This window comes from Larimichthys crocea, chromosome XXIV (genome assembly GCF_000972845.2).
Source record: "Larimichthys crocea isolate SSNF chromosome XXIV, L_crocea_2.0, whole genome shotgun sequence".
NCBI classification, from domain to species: domain Eukaryota; kingdom Metazoa; phylum Chordata; class Actinopteri; family Sciaenidae; genus Larimichthys; species Larimichthys crocea.
Window position 1 is genome coordinate 879,894 of NC_040034.1, and position 24,191 is coordinate 904,084.

At 43.0% G+C, this 24,191-nt stretch overlaps 2 protein-coding genes across 4 annotated transcripts in view; both read right to left on the reverse strand.

The window, feature by feature from the left end:
- The window catches only part of sptb (spectrin, beta, erythrocytic), a 45,029-nt gene extending 29,455 nt beyond the window's left edge, over positions 1-15,574 (reverse strand). Inside the window, exons 1-2 of one of the 2 annotated variants that reach the window (XM_019279355.2) lie at positions 15,210-15,574; positions 9,818-10,094 (exon numbers count right to left, since the gene is read on the reverse strand). In XM_019279355.2, coding sequence (XP_019134900.2) covers positions 9,818-9,965 — 148 coding nt within the window. In that variant the 5' untranslated portion in view covers positions 9,966-10,094; positions 15,210-15,574. Of the gene's footprint in view, positions 1-6,499; positions 7,175-9,817; positions 10,095-15,209 lie in introns of those variants that run through there. The other variant, XM_019279354.2, reaches the window with a different exon arrangement.
- Positions 15,575-17,503: 1,929 nt separating this feature from the next.
- Positions 17,504-24,191, reverse strand: part of stard9 (StAR-related lipid transfer (START) domain containing 9) — a 51,461-nt gene continuing 44,773 nt past the window's right edge. Inside the window, exons 23-33 of one of the 2 annotated variants that reach the window (XM_027275244.1) lie at positions 23,871-24,071; positions 23,584-23,767; positions 23,140-23,286; positions 22,854-22,953; positions 22,550-22,716; positions 22,370-22,434; positions 22,036-22,238; positions 21,118-21,197; positions 20,557-20,715; positions 19,677-19,807; positions 17,504-17,860 (exon numbers count right to left, since the gene is read on the reverse strand). In XM_027275244.1, the coding sequence (XP_027131045.1) occupies positions 19,706-19,807; positions 20,557-20,715; positions 21,118-21,197; positions 22,036-22,238; positions 22,370-22,434; positions 22,550-22,716; positions 22,854-22,953; positions 23,140-23,286; positions 23,584-23,767; positions 23,871-24,071 (1,408 nt within the window). In that variant the 3' untranslated portion in view covers positions 17,504-17,860; positions 19,677-19,705. Of the gene's footprint in view, positions 17,861-19,595; positions 19,808-20,556; positions 20,716-21,117; positions 21,198-22,035; positions 22,239-22,369; positions 22,435-22,549; positions 22,717-22,853; positions 22,954-23,139; positions 23,287-23,583; positions 23,768-23,870; positions 24,072-24,191 lie in introns of those variants that run through there. The other variant, XM_027275245.1, reaches the window with a different exon arrangement.

A 24,191-nucleotide genomic window follows, 5' to 3' on the forward strand; every position in this document is an offset into this window, starting at 1 on the left:
TAACACTTTAAAACACCTGGACCAGTCACATTATCCCCACTGTATATCCATATATACAGATACATGTATATCATCATTAAAATACTGACATTTCTTGGAAGCCGTCAGTTTTTGCTCTGTGTTATCAGAGCAACAGGAGTCACCAGCGGTCACGCCTTCTTTGGCTATAAAGCAACTGACTAACACAAACGCGTCCTCACCCTTCTTGCAGAGTAGATACTGCAAAGAAGTCGTGCTGCGTAATAACATCACGCGCATGAAAAGTTAACACAAACTCTGCATCGTGAAAGCGTAGGTGTACAGTATTTATGCTAAAATTCCTTGACTGCAATTGTGCCTGAAAATTTCAGGAATGACAGTGGCAGAGGGATGCAGAGGGATGCAGAGAGCGCGTGAGCATCAGCCTCGGAGAGGGTTTTTTTGGAGGATGAGCGCTGCCCACGTGGTGACACATCTCGCCGGGCTCACGCTCGCCTTTAAAATCACATCTCAATGCGCGGCAGATGTGCCTCCTACTCAGCAGCAAAAAATAAAACCAGTTTTGATGGGACCATATGTCAGCATGACCCAATGTTCTATACTCTGTTTATTTTGATTGTGAACACACTTAATATGGGAGGCGTGAGTGGGGGCTGCGTCTGCATTTAGTAAGCATAAAAACAAAGTCCCAAACCTACCTGTGTGATAAACTTTCAGAACACAGAGCAGAAGAAGAAGTGTGAGCGAGATACAGGACATTTTTTAATTAAATCAACTTGACAGCATCTCAAACACATTTTACGGCAGTTTCTCATTATCTATCAGCCTCTACATTCACAAATAACAACGTATCTGCAATAAGCTAAAAGCAGCAGCAGTCCATTTATTGATCCGGCTCTAGAAATGATGACATGTCAGAGTAAACGAACACACCACAGCAAAATTATTCAAACCAATGTCACAACATTAACACAGATATAATAAACCTGTAAATAATGAACATATATTAATATATGTAACGTATAAAATTATTAAATTGTTGAGTGGAGAACACCTTCACCTCCAGGAATCAATTTAAATGAATTAAATCAGATATTTCTTCATTATCTTTGGTATTTTTGTCATATACTGTACAGATATGTAGTGATGACTGTTGGTTAATATGTGTATTGATGTTATCCAAGACTATATTTGATCATGTGACAAGATTATAATAATAATAATAGTGTAAAGTAGCTTTGGCCCATCATAATAGCTTTCACTGGGGTCTGTCCCTGTTAAACTGGGCTCATTTTTTAAGTTTACTTATTTATCAATTAGTTTATTTAACAGGATCAATACAGATAAATAATACTGCACAGGAAAAATAAAAATAAAGCCACAGATGTGATGTGTATATTATATCATCTGATTAGTGGACGACCGGCTCTACCTCCTCAGCCGCAGCAGCTTTATTTTCAATCTATAAAGAAATGACAATCCTAATAATCTATTTTTAGTAACTTCCTGTGGAAAAAAAGCAGAAAATTCACTTTTAAATGTGAATTTTTTTTTTGAGTCTTCTCGGTTTATCGATCAGAAGAACATTTAAAGATATCACCATGTCTGATGGCATTTTATAGACCAGATGTGCTTATCATGAAAATAAACTGTTGATTACTCGATTATGAAAATCATTACTTGCAGCCCTGGTTGATATGTGGCGTTTGATTGAAGCTCCAGCTGAGGTATTTTAATCTGGAGCAAGGACGACAGAAGGACAGTGTAAGTTGACTACAGTTACCTCGACTGCACCCTCAGCTCCTCGCAGACTCGCACATATTGTGTGTACGCTCACACCTCCTTACAGTTTATCAGGTCGACCACTACCGATGAGACATTTCCCTTCAGTCGTCCCATCATGTGACTCTCGCCTCGGTCTGTCTGCCACAGTTTGCCCTGTTTATTCCTGAACCCAAATATGACTGCAAACTACAAAGTGCAAAGGACTGCATCCTTAATGACTCGTGTAATAAATGATTCAGACCCTCGGGGCTGTGGAGAACAAGCAAGGAGAAGATAAAGAGCAGGAACAGAGGAGGAGGAAAAGACGTTAAAGATATCGGATTAAAGGTTAAAGAAGGAGAGAATAAAACTGAGGAGGAGACAGAGCATGGAGGTAAACCAGGGAAGAGGAGGAAGAGGAAAGGAGGGCAAGACAGAAAGTAATAGGGAGAGTGACTGAGACGCAGGTTTAATCTACAGAGACCCAACCAGGGAAATAGAACAAGATACATTACCTACAGTATCTACTGCTAAAAATGACCCAGTAAGCACCATAAAAAGCTCCAGCTCCATTCTTAGCATCATCAAATGGAAGGAATCAGGGATTATAGTGTGTAAAACACACGGTGCAGCGCAGTACAGTAAATTAATCATGCCTCATTCTGCTCCCCTCAGCAGTACAACAGCCCTGCTCGGCTACATCCACGCGGATAACCACACCATTAAAAAAAGAAAAGAAACGTGCAAATAACTCAAAGCTCCAATAAGAGAGTCAGTGAATGATTTAGCACCAACTTCACGTCATTATCTGTCGGTAAACAGACACAGAGAAGCATCAACGAGACGACGAAAACTTGTGACAAATGCTTTCTGGACTATTTAGGAGGCTGCCTGCCTCCGGAGGGTTTGTACAGTGGAGTCAGTGAGAGGACAATTAAAGTACAATTCCCCCCCTGAAACGTGCACACGGTCCTCCCGTATCACTTCACACCACGAGACCTTGAGAGGAGACAGTGTGCAACGATGCTCCTGGCCATTTAGGAAGGATGGGACAACAGGGTGGAGGGAGGATTGTTGCTTTTTTTGAATGGATCCCACTGGACCGTCCACGGATGAGTAGTTCAACAAACAGCCCTCTGAACACTCGCTACTGAACACAGTTTAACCACAAAGAGCAGAAAATACACACACACGTTTTGGTCAGAAATCACCTTTAAAAAATGTGTTCCAGACCAACAACCCCCACATTAGAACTTCATATGTTAATACTGGGAGGTGGGGTTTGTTTTAAAGTATGTTCTGGTTTGTTGCCCATTTATTCTGTCTGTAAACTTTGTGATGTAAATTGTTGCTGTTGTGATATACAATGACATGCTTGCACAGGAAGATTTTATCCACTTTTAAAGAACGACTGTAACCTTTGCTGAAGTGATCACGGAGCAAAAATAAAATAACGAAACATTTGAATTTGCTTCTATTTCTCTTGAGTCCTTAAAGATAATGAAAATAAATCAACAAGTCGAGTGGACACATCTCTTGGCGTACCCACAGTTTAACGATTAACCCTAGAACACTAACGCCGGGTGATTTCTTACCCACACAGTTTGTTTCCCTCCACCCATCTATGTTTTTTTTCAAGAGACGCCATTCAGGTGATTTTCACCCGACGTTAGTGATAGACATTTTTTGTCCATCTACAATCTGATGCAGAAAGTCTGTGCCTTCACCAGACAAGTCTCACATGTTCCAGGAATGGGTGGACCAAAGAACAAGTTCCCAGCTCTGTTCTCTTTTTTTGTTTGGCAATTTCTCGTTAAGGATTACCAGATTTTTCAATAATTTTGCTGCCTTTTTAAAGGGTCCCCCATGGTACCTTTTTATTTTATTTTATGTGATATTATATATTGGGAAATGTAAGAAGAGTACTACAATTTGGCATACAGTGTTGTACTTTTACATAAATTGATGAAAACTGTGTTTTATCCGGGATATTATATCGGGTAAAATATACCCGACGTTAGTGATGGTGTTACTAATTTTAACGTTGGTGTTCTAGGGTTAAAACTCTTCAGATATTATAAATAAACCGACATCTCTCTCTGTAAGGTTTGCTAACTTTAAGCATCATCATACCAGACAAACCTGCAGCAAAACTCCTGAACAACGGTGTGTTTTACTGCTAACGAATGAAAACTTTACATTCATTTGAATTTGAAAGGTTTTTGATATAGTTCATCTTTAAGGTTTTTATGTCAACCGATTGTCGATCCGATGTCGATTTACATATTGCACAGTTCACTGTTACTTGTTTTTTAATCTCCTGTTACTGGTTCTATTTAACTGTTATTTATTTCAAAACTAAATTTATCTCATATCTCACTGTTACCTCACTGCTACTTGTTTTTTATTTTTTACTGTTACTGGTTCTATTTACCTGCTATTTATACATGTGTATATAGTGTGTATATATTGTTTCAAATAGGATATTCTATAGGGTATATTGTTGAAGTTTTCATGAACTGTTTGACTTCTTTTAAATAAGAAAGTACCCGTAGTAGTTGATACGATGAGCTAACTACTTTACTGAATGTTCAGTGTTTGCTTGTACTTGGTATTTTCACATGAGCAGCACTCACACAGAGTGTCTAACTTTTTCCACTTCCTGACGCAGCTTTTAGAGTCTTGTCACCGCCGTGCTTGCGTTCCTTTTTCCAACTTGCCGGTTTTATTTTCTTCCCACGAGCATTACTAAACATTTCTCTGTTTCACATGCTTTTATTCTGTAATCTCTCATCCACTCTTTGACTCCAGTGAAAGCCCCATGACTTATTCATGCTGATGGATTTTCCCTGTTTACGGCCTGATGTGTCTTTTCCCATAGTCAGCTTTTACTGGACGTGACCCGCTGGTCCTATAGCACGCTGCTGCTACACGCCTGAGTCATGTCACTGTCGGTGCTACCTGTGCTGCAGCCATGATATGTATGGTGTGTCTTTATGAATGAGGCTCTCCAGGAGTTTAGATGAACCACGTCCTCTGTTGGCTTTGTTTACGGCCTCCTCGACATGTCCTCTGAGATGAATCGTCTGAACTTTAGCGAGATGGATTCACCGTCTGCAACTGGTAAACATCAGATCAGTGATGTGTTAGTGAAACCAGTATTTTGACACGTAAGGATTAGAGTCTGTTTAGACCAAGCGGCAGCTTCTGATGCTGGGAAATATAGCGAACGTGGAAGTGCTGAAAACTGCAGTTCCTCAAACGTCCACTTGAGGCTGGCTCCAGAAGTGTGTCCATAAGTCCCTATGTTCAAATGTCCAACTTCATGTTTACAGCCTGGTACAAAAAACAGTTTTGGTCTCTGTAGCTAATTTCCCCGTTTATGACAACTGTACTGAGGGTGAATTTATATACAACTCACCTGCAGATTATATTAAGGCTTAAAGTTATGCAGGATTAACACTCGACAGGTAGGTGGCGCTACAGACAATCCACGTCTACTCTGATATTTAGATTAGAGGCGGAACAAGCAGTACATCCACCGTGGTGCCAGGCCAGCCAGCGCTGCATATTTTCAGCTATATTGACGTCATCGCGCTCTGTCCATTCTTTATGCTGTCGAGAGCTGAGTAAAGCTACAAGGTTAAAGGTCACGGTGTAACAAAACCAACACGGACAAGCTGCAACAAGCAGCAGCAGAAATACTCGACAACAACAACGATAGAAGAAAACAGACGAATGGTGAAAATCAATAAATGTAAAACAGCCTGTTTCTCTTGATCGGTCTATCTATTACTTGTTGTTCTGTTATTGTTGTCCTGTCCAACTCGATTCTGCTGCAATCTTGACCATATCTCACTAACAGCGGGTAAATAAAGAAGTTAATAAAATTTCATGAAATGCAGTTGGTCGGCGGATCGATACACTTGGCTCCGAATAAACCCTGCCTTCAAAAAGTTTTGCCGCTTAACGTATCAGTTGCCTCTGCAGTCTTCAGAACGACGTCGATACTTGAAATCCAGCAGAGGCAGAAAAAAAAAAAAAAGCATGTTTCCTCTCTGTGTGTGTTCCTGCATCGTCTCTCCTCCGCTTTTCTTCCTCTCACTAATGCACTCCTGTCATCAGGGAGTTGGACAGCATAGTGCAAGCTAAGAAAAATCCACAGTGACGGCGAACCTTTCTCGTAAAAACCTTTATATGCACACACACACACACACACACACACAGGCGGGCAAAAAGTTACAACCATCAGAGAAAAAATGATTATTTTTTTAACACAAGTTTGTTTTTTGGAACAGTTTGTGAAAGGTAAAGGGCCATGTGGGGAACAGATGACAAGCTGAAATGTTGAATATGTTAGTTACTGAAGAAAACAGAGCACTAAGAGTGTATGAGAGTAGCCGGCGATGAATGGCGTTGGAGGGAAAACATCGCAACCTTTTTAGGAGTTTGCTTATGAATTATTCAAAGCCCAGTCACTGAACAATTGGGGCAGAGCCGTGGCTTCCTGAGAATAAATAAATCACCACCCTATACATTGAATAACAGGGTGACTGATATGTAAGCTTTGTCACAAACTAACCTCACGCTGCAATCCCATCCCCGGCCCTAAGCGCAAGCACAAGTTGGAGAAGGGAGGGGGCATGATTGGAAAAGTGTTATCACTCTCGTCTGTGAACTCAAACACACACACACACACACACACAGGTGCACAAACACACACACACACACACACAGGTCTTCCACATCAGGATACCTTGCAGCTGCCTGAAGCGTCCATCCAGGATGGAGTTGAAACAGATGTTGGAGGTGCTGTAACTCAGCCAGCGCGCCCGCTTCATACTTTTACCCGAGGAGGATGAGGAGGAGGAGAGGAGGGCGGAGGTGGGAGGGTTAGGGTTGGAGGCCCGCTGACGTCTCGGGGTGCAGGAGGAGGATGAGGAAGACGAGGAAGAGAAGGGGGAGAGACCCGTGGGCGTCATGGCGAGCGGGACGTGCAGGAGAGTGCCGTTCCTCTCCGGGTGGTGTTCAGGCTCTTGCTGCTTACAGCTGCTGCTGCTGCTGCTTCCCCTCGCCGTCTTCCTGCTTTCAGCTCTCTGGGCCCGGTGGACCGCCGGGGTGCTCCTGCTACGACTGCTGCTCATGCCGACCCGAACAGGGACCTCCTTCTCTGCAGGGGCATAAGGGCGGCTGGCAGCCTCCTTGGCACCTCCGCCGCTGCTGCTGCTCCGGATGGCTGTGGTCTCCCTGCTGCTGGCCTTCAAGCTGATCTTGACCTCTCTGAGCCGGGGCTGGCTTATCGGGGCAGCACGCAGCAGGCAGGGGCTGCTCATCTTGACCCCCTCAAACAATAACAACAACAACACAGCCTGGAGCCGGCGGAGGAGCTTGGCACTCCACGTCTCTCCTCTTCTCTGTCTCTTGGCTCTCTGTCCTCCTTTCCAGATCCCTCTTGTGCTTACTCCTGCTCCCTCACTCCCTCCCTCCCTCCCTCCTTCTTCTTCTTCTTCTTCTTCTTGTCTTTCTCACTCTCTCCTCCTCACTGCTGCCGCGATGATGCTATGCCTCCACACTCTCAGTCGGTTCAGCTCAGAGTGAATATCCCTAGCCAGCCCCCATCCATGCATACAATATGTTTCAATACATCCACGTGCCCACACAAACCTCCCTCCCTGCTTACCCACCGCTCCCACACAGTCGTGACATCACTGGATGTGAGGTGTATAACTCTGGTTTCCTGAGCCAATAATCCAATACAAAAGCTATTTATCCTCCAAGAAACGTGTCTTTTTTTAGGTTTCGGTAAGGAGCAGTGTAAATGGCCCCCGATATTCAATACGTTGTGCATGTGCTTTGAAAGGCATGCTGGGTGCATTTTTCTGGAGTTCACAAGCTGTAAATCAGCAGTGGGTGTCATTCAGAGCCTCTCTCTTCACTTTCCTCCCTCTTTGTACCTCTCTCTCTCTCTCTCTTTCTGACAGGAAACACTGATTGCATTACAGAAGCATCAGTGCAGCAGCAGCAGCACTCTAACACAATATCACCAACACCCACACAGAAGCCTTGATCACTTAAAGAGACAGCAAGGAAAAGCGACGAGAGACGATGAGCGGCCTTGACGTGACTTTCCGACCTTTAATACAAATATGTATTTTTATTGTGTGCGTAGGATCGAGTACTGAAAGCCGGCATCAGATGTTTTTGATCAGACGTTCACCTGTTTTCTTTTATTGCATTCTGTAAACGCCTCTGTACGTCACTTACATCATTTTACATCACATCGTGGATTTGAAGGGAGAGTTACTCCCCGTTAACCGATGAATACAAGTCAACAACTGAGGTGTGGACTGAGCTGCCATGTGCATCTGTAACTCCGTAATTAGCCGGTAGCCAATCAACTGATCAACAAGGCAAAGATTGTTTTCTTCGCTCCACTCTGGGATACACTTGTAGTTACCATCGGTGACGACAGGAAACATCAAATCAACCAGGACTGAAATCTTAAAGACGACAGGAAACATCAAATCAACCAGGACTGAAATCTTAAAGATGAAGCTGATGATCTGATCAAAACTAAGAACATGTGTGTGTGTCTCCAGCACTGTCTGTCCTACATCAAATGGGGAAACAAACATAAGAGTTTATTTTTATTATTATTATTATTATTATTATTATTATTATTATTATTATATTTATTATTAAACAGCTTGGTACTGTAGTTTTTGGCCAACATTACTTAAAGGGTTAAGCGTGTAAGATTTAGTGGCATCTAGCGGTGAACTTGCAGATTGCAACCGACTGAACGCCCCTCACCTCACCCATCACCCCCTTCCAAGCTAGTGAGAGTGACAGGCCCCTATCTAGCGCTTGTGTTTGGTTTGTCCTTTCTGGGCTCCTGTAGAAACATGACTCCATAGAAGATGTTTAAAGTAACAAAAACAGAAGGTGATTTTACACAAACACAAAAAACTTACTTCTGACTGGTGTAATCCAAATTTACACACTGGAGTACATTGTGTTTTTGTCCGGCACTATTTTCAGCTGAGGATTAATACACAGTTGGTGAGTATCTACAGCAACAGTAGGAACTGTGAATCAAAATAAACTACAGTGCCGGTATTCATGGTAATGGAATATGTCACCCGGTGACACAGTGCGGCTCATCGATGTGTGTTTTGTGGGTTTTGGCTGCACAGGCCAACGTTTGTCGGTGGGTTCAGTTCATTGTTGGTTTTGTTGTTGTAGATAAATGTAGAATATCCCCAGATTTATCCTGTAAGATCGCCAGAATGTTCTTGTATGTGTGCAAACTTTAACTTCTCTCGCTGAAGTTTAAACCGGTTTAAATTTTGCAGGGTAAAGTATCAAAACAATACCAAGCGCTGCACGCACAAGTGTCTCCTCTACAGAGCAGAATTCATGTTTTACTAGCAGTTCGCTGACCTCTCTTTTGTCTACGGATTTACAGAAATAAGCACGGTGTGACCCTCAACTCCCCTCTTTTGTGTTGCGCTTCCCTCCGCCACAGAAACACCTCTATTTTAAAACCCCCCGAGCAGCAGCCGTACCCCCACAGGTGGGTCATAGCTTACGAGCTTAGCCAGAAATGCCAGAGATCTGTGCTATGGGGAGGCAGACGGGCAAGACAGCTGTCCAGGCCGGTCAGACAGTGGACATTCTGGGAATGTGCAAGTGATCCACTTGCAGAGAGGGAGGGGGTGTGTGGAGCGGTGTCAGGGCTCAGCTGCCGAGGGGTGTGTGTGTGTGTGTGATACCACGAGAAGAAACATGCACACACAACAACACATGCACCCACACACGACACATGCAGAGCTCTATCTGAGAGCTCTGGAGTAGAATAATGGAGCACCTGGAGCGTGATTCTGTCTTTTTGACTAAATCTAAGTGAAGGTCAAAGACACATTCAAACCTGCCAAAGATAAAAAGACGCCTATTATAGCTCATCCTCTGTGCCCTTCCCACGCTCTTAAAGAGACACTGTCATCTCAAAAATCTGTCACACGGATTCCTGGGAGAGAGGACACAGCCTGTTTACGATGCACCGCGCACTCACCTGCGAGGGCCTTGATGCGCGAGCGCTCGAACAGCCTGGCGGAGCTGTTGTCATTGTCTAGCTCCTCGTCACAGAGGTCGAAGCGGGTGTTGATGTGGCTGTACTGCTGCGTGATCTCCGCATTGTCAAAGTCTGTGGTGGAAGTCATGGCGGTAGCCAGCGTGGCGATTGGCAGGTGAGGGGGACGGCAGCCGGCGTCCTCAGGTGGTCCGGGTTTGTCGGGATATGAGTGACGGGGACAAAACGGGGAGGATGGACCTCAAATACTGAAGGGAGTCTGAAAGAAGAGAAGACAGACAGACAGTAGAGGTTAATGATGATTAACTGGAGTTTATACTAAATGAATTATATGGAAAAAAGTGCACAACAGCTGAGGAAAAAAGAGGTTTGAAGTCCATAAAAAATATGTTTTGCTTATTGTTCTGTTGGATGTTTGACCTTCACTGTGCAGAATGACGTATGTGCAGAGTTTAACATTAGAAAACAGTTTTACATTCATCTGCAGAAGGTGGGAAAGTTTATCTGTGACACAGGAGCACATCACAGCAGCGTAACATATATGAGTTACACAAGTCTGACTCAAGTTTGTTGCACAAACACTGATGACAGACATCTCAAGTTAATCTCCTGGCATCAACTCTGCATGTTTCTGATGACACGGAAGAAGGTGATGTAGTATCTTATACAGCCAGACATAAATTAGTATTTTAGACAGAGCCGAGGTTTGTTTACGTGTCTTGAAGGAAGGAGGAAGAATATAAATGTACAGATGTGACAGAATAGATAAATGTGTGCAGAAATACACTGCTCAGTGATTCTCTGTGCTACCGGATACCGAAGGACAGGACTGCAACAATTAGTCGTGCAATCAATTAGTGGATAGACAAAAGCTGAAGAACTTTTTTGACATTCTCTTCAGTCATTTTTTTTATGTTTCCAGCTGAGGAATTTGCTGCTTTTCCCTTGGTTGGAAAAAAAACTTGAGGACGCCGTAATGGACGTCTTTCACCGCTTTTCTGATCGACCAAAACAATCAACTCGAGAACAAAACAGGAAATGGACGGTGTGAATCCAGCTTTCTCACTTTGTATTTCGGTATTAAGTTTCATTCATCAACCCCATTTCAGAGGAGCCGTGTCTATACCTGGCATGAAAATGTAATTTTGGCACTTTGAAGAAATCTATGAGGTATATTTTCAGACAAGAGGAATCTCGGCCCATCATCGCTCCGCGTGCCGTGTCATAATCTTCCATTTTGTGCGGCAGCGCGGCGTGTCTGTGCGTTCTTTGTGTGGAATGGCGGGTTGAAGGGTAACCGCTCAGATAGCTCTATCTGGGCGCAGCATAGCTCTCTTATCGTGCTTCACAGGGGGGGAGGGCAACCCCTCTGTACTGCAGAACATGACGAAGCCGACTCCTTTTGAATGATGCCGCTCACGTAGTTTGAACTGCGAGTGTGTGTGGACGGGAACATGACAGTGTCCTCATGTGGCATGGACTAAGAATGCATACAACACTTGATGAAAACTGATATTTTCCATGTCAGACTTTAAAGCCGTGACATTAATACTAAAATCTGAGACATGCCAAATATTCTTCTTTAATTCTACTTCATCTTTTAAGTACATTTACTCAACTACTGTACTCATTGTAAGTACAATTCTGCAATGCTTGTACATTCCTTGAGTAATTTCATGCTAGTTTATACTTCACCGATGTACAAGTACCTTAAAATTGTACTTGAGTAAATATACTTAGTTACTGTCCATCGCTGCTGACATGAATTCACCACATGACCACAGACATTCAGAGAAGAGGCCCTCAGTGATGCACAATGATGTCGTCCTATAGGTCTCCAGTATCAGTCCTCTACAGGCGGGTGTTATCAGCCCGGGGGATGCTCCACCCACCGCCGGGGTGATCCCCTTATCACATCACACACAACCTGGACAGGACCACAGCGCGACGCACTCATTACTCCTCGTACAAACTCCCCAGTATCCACAACCAACCGTCAGCTGTGTTACAAAAAAAAGAGACTTTAATCGTGTCAACGGACCGAGTGACTGCTTCACCTGGCTGCCAAACACACACACAGACTGCAGCAAATGAAGTGTGTGAGCTGGGTGAAGGCTCCCTTTAAAGCTGTATAAAGACAAGCTGGCCTCCTGCTTATGTGACAGAAAGTTTACCGCCTACCACGGCGAGTGTGTGTGTGTGTGTCTGTCTTGTGTTGTCCTTGAGCGTCCTGGGTCACCCTGTCAGCTTTTGAGTTCCTGTAATGCAGAATTCTACAAAAAATCCCCAATGACATAGAAAGTGCTGAGCGACGGCATCACAGGGCCAAAACAGAACTTTTCCACACCATTAAAGCGGCGAGGTGTTTCTTAGATACGACGTTTGGCTCCAACGCGACTCATTAAACTGTAACTGAACGCTCTAGAAGACGATTATCCACAATCATTACTAGAAAACTGCACACACTTCCATTAAGAGCTGCGACTAACAACTGCTTTCATTATCCTCTAATTGTTTTGATCGTTTCCGCTATTGCTAGTCTCAATTAGTCTTCAAATGGGTCAAATAATGGAAAACAAGAGTCGAACAGCGCCGTGAGGCTGTACTCAACGCTTTGAGCTAATGAATGTTACCATGCTCTGCATGCTCGTTATTCTCGTGTGGTTTGTCTTATTTATTTTTAATTTCTCTGTAGCTTCGCATGATTGACCTCGAGGTTAAATAAAGATTTGAACTCTGAAGCAGAAGCCGATGGTTCATGTCATTAGTTTGGCAGGTTTTTTTGGACATTAACCAAAGTGCCAGACTTAAGCCTGATGATAGCGCTGGATGAAAAGTCAGGGAATCACAAAAATCATTAGGGTCCATCCTCTGGTGACCACGAATGTCTGAACAAAAAGTTCATGACGCTTCATGGATTAGTTGTTTGTATGTTGGGCCAAACAACTGACGGGGGGAAAAAAGCATATTGCAACATCCTGCAGCCAAAGTTCTTGCATGTTGCATCCAAAAGCCAAAGATGTTGCAGTTCACAGTGATATAAAACAGAAAAAATAACAACTTTTAAAGATAATCGACTGTTTGACGAATCAACAACTCGTTCAGATGTGTCTGACCTCGCTGATGTTCTAAGTGTTTCCATTGTGAGGTATTTGCCATAAATTCGATATGAGATATCTCATATTTGACTATTATTAGCCTGCACTGATAAGACAGATGATGTAATGCTTTTACAACCCCCCCGCCTTGTATTTCTTTCCATCACCTGTAGTAGATAAAGTCCTCGGGCAACATGGTCGAATAAATATAAAACTTTTATAGCAGCACATTGTGCCGCTGGATAATTTCTCTAAAGTCGTATAAACGTCGAGAGAGATGATTAAAATGACGTCTGAAATTCTTCCAGATATTCGAGAGCTCTTACGTCAGGAAAAAAACATTTGTTCCTAACAAGTCTTTGATTGTGTTGATGCTCTGCACATGCAAGTTTAGTATTTAAACAATTCTTTGTCTGTGAGGTGTCAAGAAAAAAAGCATTTATTTGATGATAACCGCCCAGTCGCTTGTGATTTTTAATTGACTGCACCAATTTCCCCTCTTTTGCCGTTGCTGCAAATTTACGGCGTAAACAAACATGCAGGATGTAAACATCAAATCAGCAGCTGAGATGAATAATAACTGTGTGTGTGTGTGTGTGTGTGTGTGTGTGTGTGTGTGGGGAACGTGCTCCCAGCTGTGACTAAACTCTTTGTTGATGCACTCGTGATGCAACGCATTAGCCGGGGCTGGGGAAGGAAGCACATTATTCAGAGGCAGCATGCAGTCAGATGGAGGAGAGGATGAAATAAGAGATGGGTGTGGTCAGAAAGAGACGTGTGTGTGTGTGTGTGTGAAACTGTAGCAACTGGACTGAGGAGAGGAGAGGGAGTCCAGCAGAGAGTAAATCTGAGACATAAACACAAAGTGGACAGAGATCAATACGGAGGGAGAAGAGGGGAAGGGGGAGGGCCGGATACTGGTCTGAGTGTCCAACAAAGTCTGCACCGCCCTCCTCAAACTGCTGATATCGACATCAGACCAACAAATGCACTGACCATGGAGGAGCTCAAACACACACTCTGTTTAGCATAATCCATACTGCACATTGATTATATACACAAGACGTGAAAAAGGTCCCCCTTTGTTGTGGTCAATATTGTTTTGACTGCAACAATACCGAGCCTGATTCCCTGTGAGAGGTTATAAGGGAATCGATAGTAAACTATTCCTGGAGTGTGTTTACACAAAATGTCCCAGCTCGTCCCAGACACGGCGACACACTCACACTTGTCCTTTTAAGGAGGACTGAGGAGGAGGGACGTCTCTTCTGCTCGGAGGACATTTCATTTCTCGGTTGTCTCGTTGTTTTGGATCACGGATGGAGTAAAAGGTCGTCAGGCAAAGAATCTGACGTGCCTGGACTTGAATATGTGCATTCAAAAGCAGTGTTCTACATCTACTCCACTACACTTCAGAGGGAAATACTGTACTTTGTACTCCACTACACTACTTTTCTTATTGTATTTAACCTGAAAATGACCTATTGGGATTTAAAAAACATGCTTTTCAAGGCAGAAACAACTAAAAACAAGTCGGTTACAACAGATACAAGACAGACAGACAGTATTACGACACACAGCAGTCTAGAAAAAGAATAAAAGTTTTAGTTTTAGTTACTTTCGTCTTCACAGATACACAACACATATGATGGGGACATAAAACATGATGCACTGTTGGAAATTTAACTATCCTAATGTGTTTAAAGTGACATAAACAAGCTGCAGATTGAGTAACTTCAACAGTGAAATGATACTGACACATTAAAGCATCAGTAATAATAATAATAAAACCAATTTAAGGACTTTTACTGTTCATGTTTACAGTAGTTTCAGGACTTTTATATGTAATGCAGTACTTTTATGGTGTATTACTGTTACTTTTGCATGAGTAAAAGTATCTGAGTACTTTTAGTAAGTTACTTTTTTTTTACGCGCACAAACATGCGCACTGACGTCATTGTGCGCACTTTTCCTCGCGCTGAGGCCTGCTCACACTCAGAGATAACAAAAGTGATAAGTCAAGAGTTTATCCAGCATGCAGCTTCATTAACATTTAAAAAGAAAGTGTGTTTAATTTGAACAACAGAGCAGATGAACTTGAAATAAATAATTAGTGCGGGAGCGTCACTGTTTGCTCCAACAGGTGGCTCAGAGGAAACTTTCCCAACTTCAAACATGATGAGAATGAGCAGCCATTAAGTGACCGCTGACAGAAACTATTTGGCCAAAGATCAATAATTTAATTTAACAATGCCTTTTTTTTAATTTACACTCACTCGCTTCTGGATGTCGTCCTGTCCGAAAGTGTTTATCTTGGAAGTCTTCTGCCGTGCCAATAAAGCAATTATAATCCCATTGAAGCAGCAGCAGCAGCAGCAGCAGGGTGGTGGTGGTGCTGGTGGTGCTGGTGCTGGTCACAGTGGACGGAGGTGGTCTCCACAGCGCGAGGAGGGCACGAGGGGACGAGGGAGAGGGGCTGAAGGCGCAGCGCGCGCTCCACGGTCATTCCCGAAAGCCAGCAGCGACTGACCCACCCTGCCGGGTTAAAAATAAAGTGGGCGCATCCAGTACATGATCTGTGCGCGCAGGGGACGGACATTCCTGACAAGAGCTGGTGACTCTAAATGGCAGAGACACTTCTGATCTCCTGAGCACCCCCTACACCCTCCACCCTCCACCTACACCCACCCTCTCCAACTGCTCCCCCCTGCTCCACCCCGCCCCGACCGGGGCTCTCTCTAATCGCCGCACACCACAACACCCACCCACCCGCCGGGGACCCTTTTTTAAGAAATGTCACCTCTGCTGTTGCCTCTGCGTGCCATTTAACATGCAGCACGGAGAGAGGAGAGGAGAGGAGAGGAGAGGAGAGAGGAGAGAGGAGAGGAGAGGAAAGGAGAAAGAGGAGAAAGGAGAGAGGAGAGGAGAAAGGAGAGGAGAGAGGTGGAGAGGAGAGAGGAGAGGAGAAAGGAGAGAGGAGAGGAGAGAGAGGAGAGGAGAGGAGAAAGGAGTGGAGAGGAGAGGAGAGGAGAGGAGAAGAGAAGAGAAAGGAGAGGAGAGGAGAGGTTTTTGGTTTTCAAAGTCCCTTTATTAAAACTCAAGGAGAAACAGGTCAGTTCACATCATCAGTTCAGGTCAAAAAACAAACAAACCCCAAAAACTAAAAAAATTGACAACCAGCTCCCCTCATGTTCCCCCACAGAGCACAACACACCCCCAACGGCCCATATGCGACTGAAAGCCTGTATTTTGTCCATCATATGATAATATGCATGCTCCACCCTCAGACGGGCCTTCAGCAGCCCCTGCAGAACCGGCACCAGCTGCACATTACCATCACCCTGAGTCCGGTTTCTACGCGTCAGCCAAATGGCACAGCTTTGCAGTGGCAGATAAAAAGTTCATCAGTGTGTGCACAGCTTTTCTTTTAACACAGTATTTAGGACCAAAAATAAACAAGGAGAGAGGAGGCCTGGACATGGAAACAAAGTCATGCACACATTACAAAAGATGTGCATCAGTTACACAACACCTGTCAGACCATCAGTGCTCTAACTCCTGCACCTCTACATCTCAGAGTGCAACACATTTAACTGATTTCAGATCAAGGTTTTACATTAAATATCATATTATGAGCTTACAAACATCGACTTTTATGTCTTGTGTCCCTTTAGTTTTGCAGATTTCTGCAACAAAAAGTGATTTCCCATCAGATTGACGGCTGCTGAGGGCCCCAAAACTGAGTAAACTGTCCACAAGGAAGCAGAAATCTGAGATAAATGCAACAAATAAATACAAAAATGTGTTTTTCTACCCTATTAATCATCTCCCGCTCCTTCAGATTCATCTTGCAGGGAACCAAACTGTTAAATCACTCCATTCAAGCACCAAACTGTAAATAAAAGCTCCGCCTCGACTAAATACAACAATAAAATGCTGCTTACACACTGATGCATCTGTGTCAACACTGTACAAACATCACTGACAGTTTTTCCTTTTGTACTTTTACTTGTAATTGAGTATTTCTGTTATCGTATTGAGACTTTTACTTAAAGATCTGAGAACTTCTTCCACCGCTGCCCATCAGATAATACAACATACACTGTAAAACATGTTATCTTCACTTCTCTGAGGAGATTCTTTGAAACAAGTGTCAACATGTGACATCAGTGTTGTCAGATCTTTTAAAAAATAAATATTATGCTTTACATTTTTCACCGTTTTTTTGAGTTTCTAGATGTTTTGCAGCACGGTGTGCCTGTGTTAAAAATAGTTTTAGAAGTGTCATATTGGAATTTCTTAGACTCAGAGCTCAGGATTGTTTGACATTTTTTGATAGTATACCTGATTTTTGATATGAGAGAACTTTAATTTGAAGGAAATGAACAGCTTTTTTCCCCCTGGTTTGACAAATAAAGATAAAACTTAAAACAATAACAAACAAATCTGAGGCAGCATGAAACATTCTTCTTTTTTGTTTTTGGGCTACGGACACAATCAGACCTAAAGATTCAGACGATTAATAACCAGACTAACTTTAGGAAAGAAAAAATAGAACAAACAACAACAATTCACTTGAAATATGTACTGTATTCATAAAAAATGACCAAACACATGACATCTTATTAGCAACAGGAAGCAGGGTGTTTATAACAAAATACATTTTCAACACACCGTCAAAACATAAATAAAGTTTGTTTTGTTTTTTTACACAATGAAACGAGCACTTTAAAATATACAGACAACAAAGAAACCAGTACAACAAGCTGTCACTACGTTCCTTCACTCTGTGTCTTCAGTATTTCTGTCTCTTTCTCTTTGGTTCCCCCGAGAACGTTCAAACTACTGTAAATAATATGGCTTCATATCTGGACGCAGCTGACTGAGAGCAGTCGTGCTTTCGATCAGCTTCTGCATAGTTTCAACACTGTACAAACAAACACACGCAAAGGAAAAAAATCACTTTTTTAATACGTAACATTAATAAATGCATTAACGGTTTCGTGCAAGCCGCCGTAAAAACAAAAAACAGCACCGTGCTTCATAATGATAAAAAAAAACATTCAACAACAGCATCTCAAACAGAGAGTGGAACAAAATAAATACGACAGATTCAGAAACAGGTGAGAACAAAAACGCCTTGAAACGTAAAAAGCTTATGCAGATTCGGGGTACCGTGCTGTCTCCATAACTTACTGCAACTTTAATAGTGAATAGAGGGAGGTCAGAGGTCAGAGGTCAGGGGTCAGAGGTCGGCTACGGAGCATCGTCCCTGCAGCTGGTGGGGATCCTCGCCGTCTTGCTCAAGGACACTTCAGCTCACGCAGAGCAAACTGAAAAGTTGAAAACTGATCTGCCTCGTCGCTCTTTGACTTCCTGACTCAACATCTCCCTGTTTCTGTTTTTTGTTTTGCTACAAAACTGTTTTAGTGGTTTCAGCTTCGCCTACACAGACGAACACAACACAAAGAACAGCTGAAGGGTGGCTAAATAAATCTTAGCATGCTTTCCATACACCGCCTTCATACTCAACCTTAGCTCAGGGACTGTGCTAAAATTACGAGGGTTAAAAAAAATCCTTCTCCTTCCCTTTTTCTGAGCCTCTCTCTCTCCCTGCCTTGTAATTTTCACACGGTCCCTTCACTTTTCTCCTCTTTTGCTACAAAACTATTGAAGGACGTCTGAAGTTTATTTTCTGCAGAACGAAGGTCTGAGTGGTTAAAACATGCAGTGCCTGAGGAAATAAATACAGTATGCAGTGTAACAAATCAAGACTTACTAATAGCATTTGCTTCATGTGGACGTGGTTTTACTTCACGAGGACAATCCAGGTGTCATCTCAGGTGAAATGTGATTCAGTCGACTGAATTTCAAATACCTTTTCTTGTAAGTATGTCTTCTATATCTGACAAATACCGCTCATCACCTATCTAAGCAGGCTAAAACTGCTCGCAGTGGGTTAATAAAGTTGTTTTGGGTTTGAACAAAGTGATGCTGCCTCCTGTGGACGGTCTTAATCTCAGGTGTATTTACACGTCTTTGCAACTACAAAACATCTTTTTTTTTTTATAGAAGTTAAACGCTGGTGAAAACAAACGCATTAAATCAGTGTGACCTTGGATTATCTGTTGACTTAAACTCTTTAAACTTCAATTTTACGGTTCTCTAGCTATGACGCTGACCTTGTTAAATCCAACATATTTGGTTGTCCTTGTTACAATATGGTACAAATCAATAGACACCATATTGCTAACAGGTATTAAGGGAGTTAAATGGCTGATACTTATCAGGTTAGAACAGAATAATTAACCCATTTCATCAAATAGATAAATCAATACGGAGGGGAAACTTTGCCGCCTCGGATAATTAATCATCAAACTGTCCAAACGAAACACACTAAATGTGCCATGCCGAGTCGCGTGCCGGGACTTCTAATCAATCTTTGGTAAAACAGGATTATGATTGTTACAAGCATTCATGTACGTTACAAATATAAAAATACAGTTTCAATATTTTATAAAAAAATACCTTCATATAAAAAAAAAAAAAAAAGCTGCTTCAACTTTGTAACTGGGAATCGACGTAACAGTGCTCTTAGAATAAAAAAAATAAAAAAAAGTCAAGTAAATAAATTTCAGGTGCAAATTTTAAAAGACAAAAAAGTCAAGTAAATAAATTTCAGGTGCAAATTTTAAAAGACAGACTAACTCCACGATGGAGACTGTTTAGTCTTAAGTGCTCACTGCTAACGAGTCTTCAACCTTTCACGAGTTTAAGAAGAGAGGAACGCGTCGAGATCGGCGATGACGGCTGCCTGTCTCCTGGCGACGGTGTTCAACAGTCGCTGAGGAAAGGACGGAGTTCCTAAGTCCACCTGGAGGACGACAACAAGAGAACACAGTCACATACAGGAGCAATGCCCGGCAACCATTATTACGTGCATGGACGAATCAGAGATGAATCTGCATTAACTTGAAATACCTTCAAGAGATCCTGCAAAAATCATCAAGATGCTGTAAAAATAAAAGGTTATAATACATCTAATCCTGTTGCCATGGCGCCGTGTGGTTTGCAGCCAGTTACAGTATGAATCTGTTTTTAGTGTTTAGTATGCAAACTTGGACTTGGAACTATGGAGATAAGTTTTTTACTTTTTCTGTTATCCTGGCTAATTCATGACACATCATTCTCTAGTTTACACTCGAGACCCGCTAGCATACTCTCTGTGGAAAGCCCGGTGATCCGTGCTGAAGTTAGGAGAAAAAGACGGGGCATGCAGAGCTGGATCTAAACGCCGGGAGCGGTCCAAACCATGCGTACCGTCTATTATCAAGGGGATACTAAGTAGGATACAGTATGGAGAGTCTCACTTCGGACTCTACGCTGGTAACTCTGGATGGCTTTCAACTTGTGAGAGCGGACTGGGGAGCAAACGCTAATTTCTTATCCAGTGTGTGAAGTTCCACAGTGAGGGATCAGTTACAGCACTTTCACATATATGTTTTGGACTTCCAGATTCACACCGACTGCCAAATATATGTTTTTTATTAGAAGTTAAAACATGGCATTGCACAACACATACATCAGCCAGGCAGATTCATTTAGAGAAACTGTCTATCTCACCTGTAGCAGGTAGATGACCCTGGTGACCTCCTGTCCGCCGCGCCTAATTGGCTGCAGGACCCAGCAGCTGGGCATCATCTCCCCTCGGACGGCATCCACACTGGGACGAGGCAGAGACTCCTCGAACACAGACTGCATCGCCAGCACACACAGGCCAGCCTGAGGCGGAGAGAGTGGGGAGAAGAGATAAAAAAAATAAAATTTAAATCATCAATAAAACAGGCAGTGCAGACGTTTGATCAGCCAAGAGGCAAGCGTACACACTGACACTGATAACCAAGGGCTGAGTTTATGCTCAGTGTCTCTGTGAGCACCAGCGCCGTCTAAACGGCATGTTCTACATTTTGTGGATGAGAGACTCGGCGTCACGCCGCTCATCATGAACTGATTTTAATCACGTCCTCAGTAATGTGACCGTCAATGGATGTTTTTTCTCCTTCGAGCTAAAGCGTGATTTTTTTTTGTGCACAACTATGCTGCAAAAATGCTCAGTGGACCTTATACAAGGGCGAGTAGCAATAATCATCAGAAGCGGTTGGATGATTCTGCAGCTGCGCTTACCTGTTTGGACTCAGTGCTGATGCAGCAGAAGTCCCGCGGCTGGCTGAGGTGGCAGGTGGACGGATCGGTTAGTATGTAAACTGAAGAGGGAAACACAGAGAGGAATGTTTCAGACAGGGAAAAACTGGTTGGAAATAAAAGATAGAAAACAACCAAACAAGGCAACAGAACAGAAATATATTGCTAAACAAGTTAGGAAAGTAACCTGCATCATTTATATAAAGATAGGACGATCAGTCTACGGTGTGTGGACACAGATGGACGAAATAAAACAGAGCAGAGGAGGAGGAGGAGAGCGATCTCGCAACGGTATTAAAATGCAACATAGTGCAGGTGTGAGAACAGAGCTGGTCGTGCAATACAATGAGCGGGTCGATGATGAATGGGACTGTGTACTGGACATAACTAATGGATGCAGACGCATCATTTGAAACAAAACGCATGTGCAGGCTCCATAAATGCAGAAAATATAAATAGTTTTGCAGCAAAGACAAAATATCTTATATCTTAAATACATCTTAATGCACTTGCAAGTATTTGCAAGGTAAACTCTTTATGTTGGACGCAAGTTTTTATCAGTGTCTTATAAACTGTTTCAGGTCTACTGTTGTCCAAAATGTGCTTCAGAATACTGCTGCACATATATTATATTTTAATTTATTACTGATTAATTCATGCTTAAAAAACTGTTTCACTTTTGTAGTTAGCTGAGATGCAGCTTGACTATTTCATAACCCTTTTATTTTTTTAATTAAGAAGGAAAACTCTCCGAGCTGTAGCAGAGCAGAAGTATAAAGAGGTAAGTTTTAAACCTCAAATCTGCAGTCAGGTTTATCCAAATCTACTTCATCTCACCACTGCTAATGCAATGCAAAGAACCCCTGAGGATAAATACTAAGCACAGACACATTAGCTCACCCAGCTGAGTGCTGTCATCTAGTGGTCGTGTCCAAACAGAACGGACTGACTGATTATACATGTGGCTCTTGGACAGCTGGCAGATAATGTTCCACAGGCTGGTCAGGGGTCTGTCGAGCTCCGCGGCCCCCAGGAAGCTGTGGACAGATGGGCTGGAGGAGGGCTTGTGGTATGCCTGGATACCCCGTTCTTCTCCCTGATATCTAAATAAACGCACACTTAATACTTTAAGCAAATGATATTTATGCAGTTAAGTGGATGATTAATCTAACAGCAGACAGAGAGAGAAGGTAGATGATTTTTTTTTCTTATTAAAGAGAATGACCGAGCTCACCTCCAGCCTGCTGTGGCTCTGCCCAGGAGCAGGCTGCTAAAATCCCCAGAAGAAGCGAGTCGCACCTGTGGAAAAAGAAACATAGTTCAACCTGATAAAAAAGAGGCAATCATTCCAATGTTTCGTTTACAGCTTGGATGTTTTTACTGAAACACATTCAGATCTCAGGTGTGTCGTTACCTCAGCCAGAGCTCGACCGAGGAGACTGGATGTGATGTCTTGATAGGTCGTGGATATGGAGGAGGAGGAGCCAAAGGAGGCGGTGCGCTGACGTGTACAAGCCGGGGGTGACGGTGATGAGGTCATCAGGGGCTCAAACGTGGCGACGGGAGGCTCAAGGCGGACGTCTAGTAAAATACACGGATGGAATATCAATATCGATGACGTGGGCAGAACTACTTTCAGACATCAGGAATCAAATACTCATTAGTTTCTAAGTCTAAATGTCTGTTTCGGGTTTTGTGAATGACCGTCAAGTCCTCACCGTGGGCAGACAGCCAGGATCTCTGCGTCTTCACACTTTGAGGACCACATATCGGGGGACGTGTCCTGACCTTCAGTCCTTCATCTTGGAGCCCAATGATCTGGAATAACAACAACAACACTATTATCCTGTGTTGCTCATTCAAGAAGAAATATTACAACAAAGTCAAAGATGAGCTGTAAAAAAAAATATTCCAAAACATTTACATTAGTGGATTTTTCAGCTTTTAAATTCATTGATCTCATTTATTCAAATCTAGTGTAATGTGTGACATCGCTGTCCAAACCTGTCCAGTCAGAAGAGGTCTGGTGCCATGCTGCAGCTGGGCAGTGTTGCCGCTGTTGTACCCTGATGTCGGTCCAGAGGAAAGGCTCAGGCTGGATCCCGTGCACAGCGTGCTGTTACTGATTCGTGTCCGATGCCTCAGGTCATCCTGTTTTACACACGGATAGAGATATTTACAAGTAATTTACAGTGACGCTGTAAAATATACATATATTTATTGGCAAATGAGTTAATAATCAGAGGAAAAATGCTTAAACTGCCAAAATAATTAGTCAATGAATGAAGTGAGCTCTTTTTCTAGACGAAGATATTAATTACTAATCAAAGAAGGATCAAAAAATGAATGGATAATGAAAATGATTAGTGTTTTTTATATAGTGCTCGACCTCCAGACTATAGAGACTTCATGTTTTACTTATGACACTGCAATCACACCAAAGCCGACCTTGACTTCCTGAGACAGCGCCTGCTGCTGAAGCCTCCTCTTCTCCTGCTCAGTCCGCTCTCGCAGTCGTTCTCGCGCCTTCGCGATCTCTGTCCTGGCCTCCTCTCGGGCTCGGCTGTAGTCCCGCAACAGCTGCTCGATGTCAGACGGGTACTGGACCTCTCCTCGTGGGGGGTCTGGTATTCTGTCATTAAGATAATTCACTGAGTTGCATTTACGGCAATAAAAAAAATAGACGATTTCAATACCGAACCTAAACATTTAAGACTAATATGAACATGTCTTACCTGGTGCTGTCGATCACCTCCTGGCGGAGCTGTTGTAGGTACTCTTTACGCCGACTGGGCATGGCAGCAGACACCTGCCTGGAGGAGGCCTCTTGTGGGGAGGAGTGAGGATGTTTGCTGGGACTCAAACTACGAGCTCTTCGGCAAGTCTGCAGACGTTCTTCCCTCTCCTGCCTCAAGCCCTCGATACTCCTGCGGTGTCTGAGAGGAAAGATTTACAGAAATAGAAAATATAACAACAGGCATGAAGTTTTAGGGATGAGCACTGGACCTTAAAATCTTGTTGTTTGTAGCGTTTACTATCAGAACTGTCGGATATTG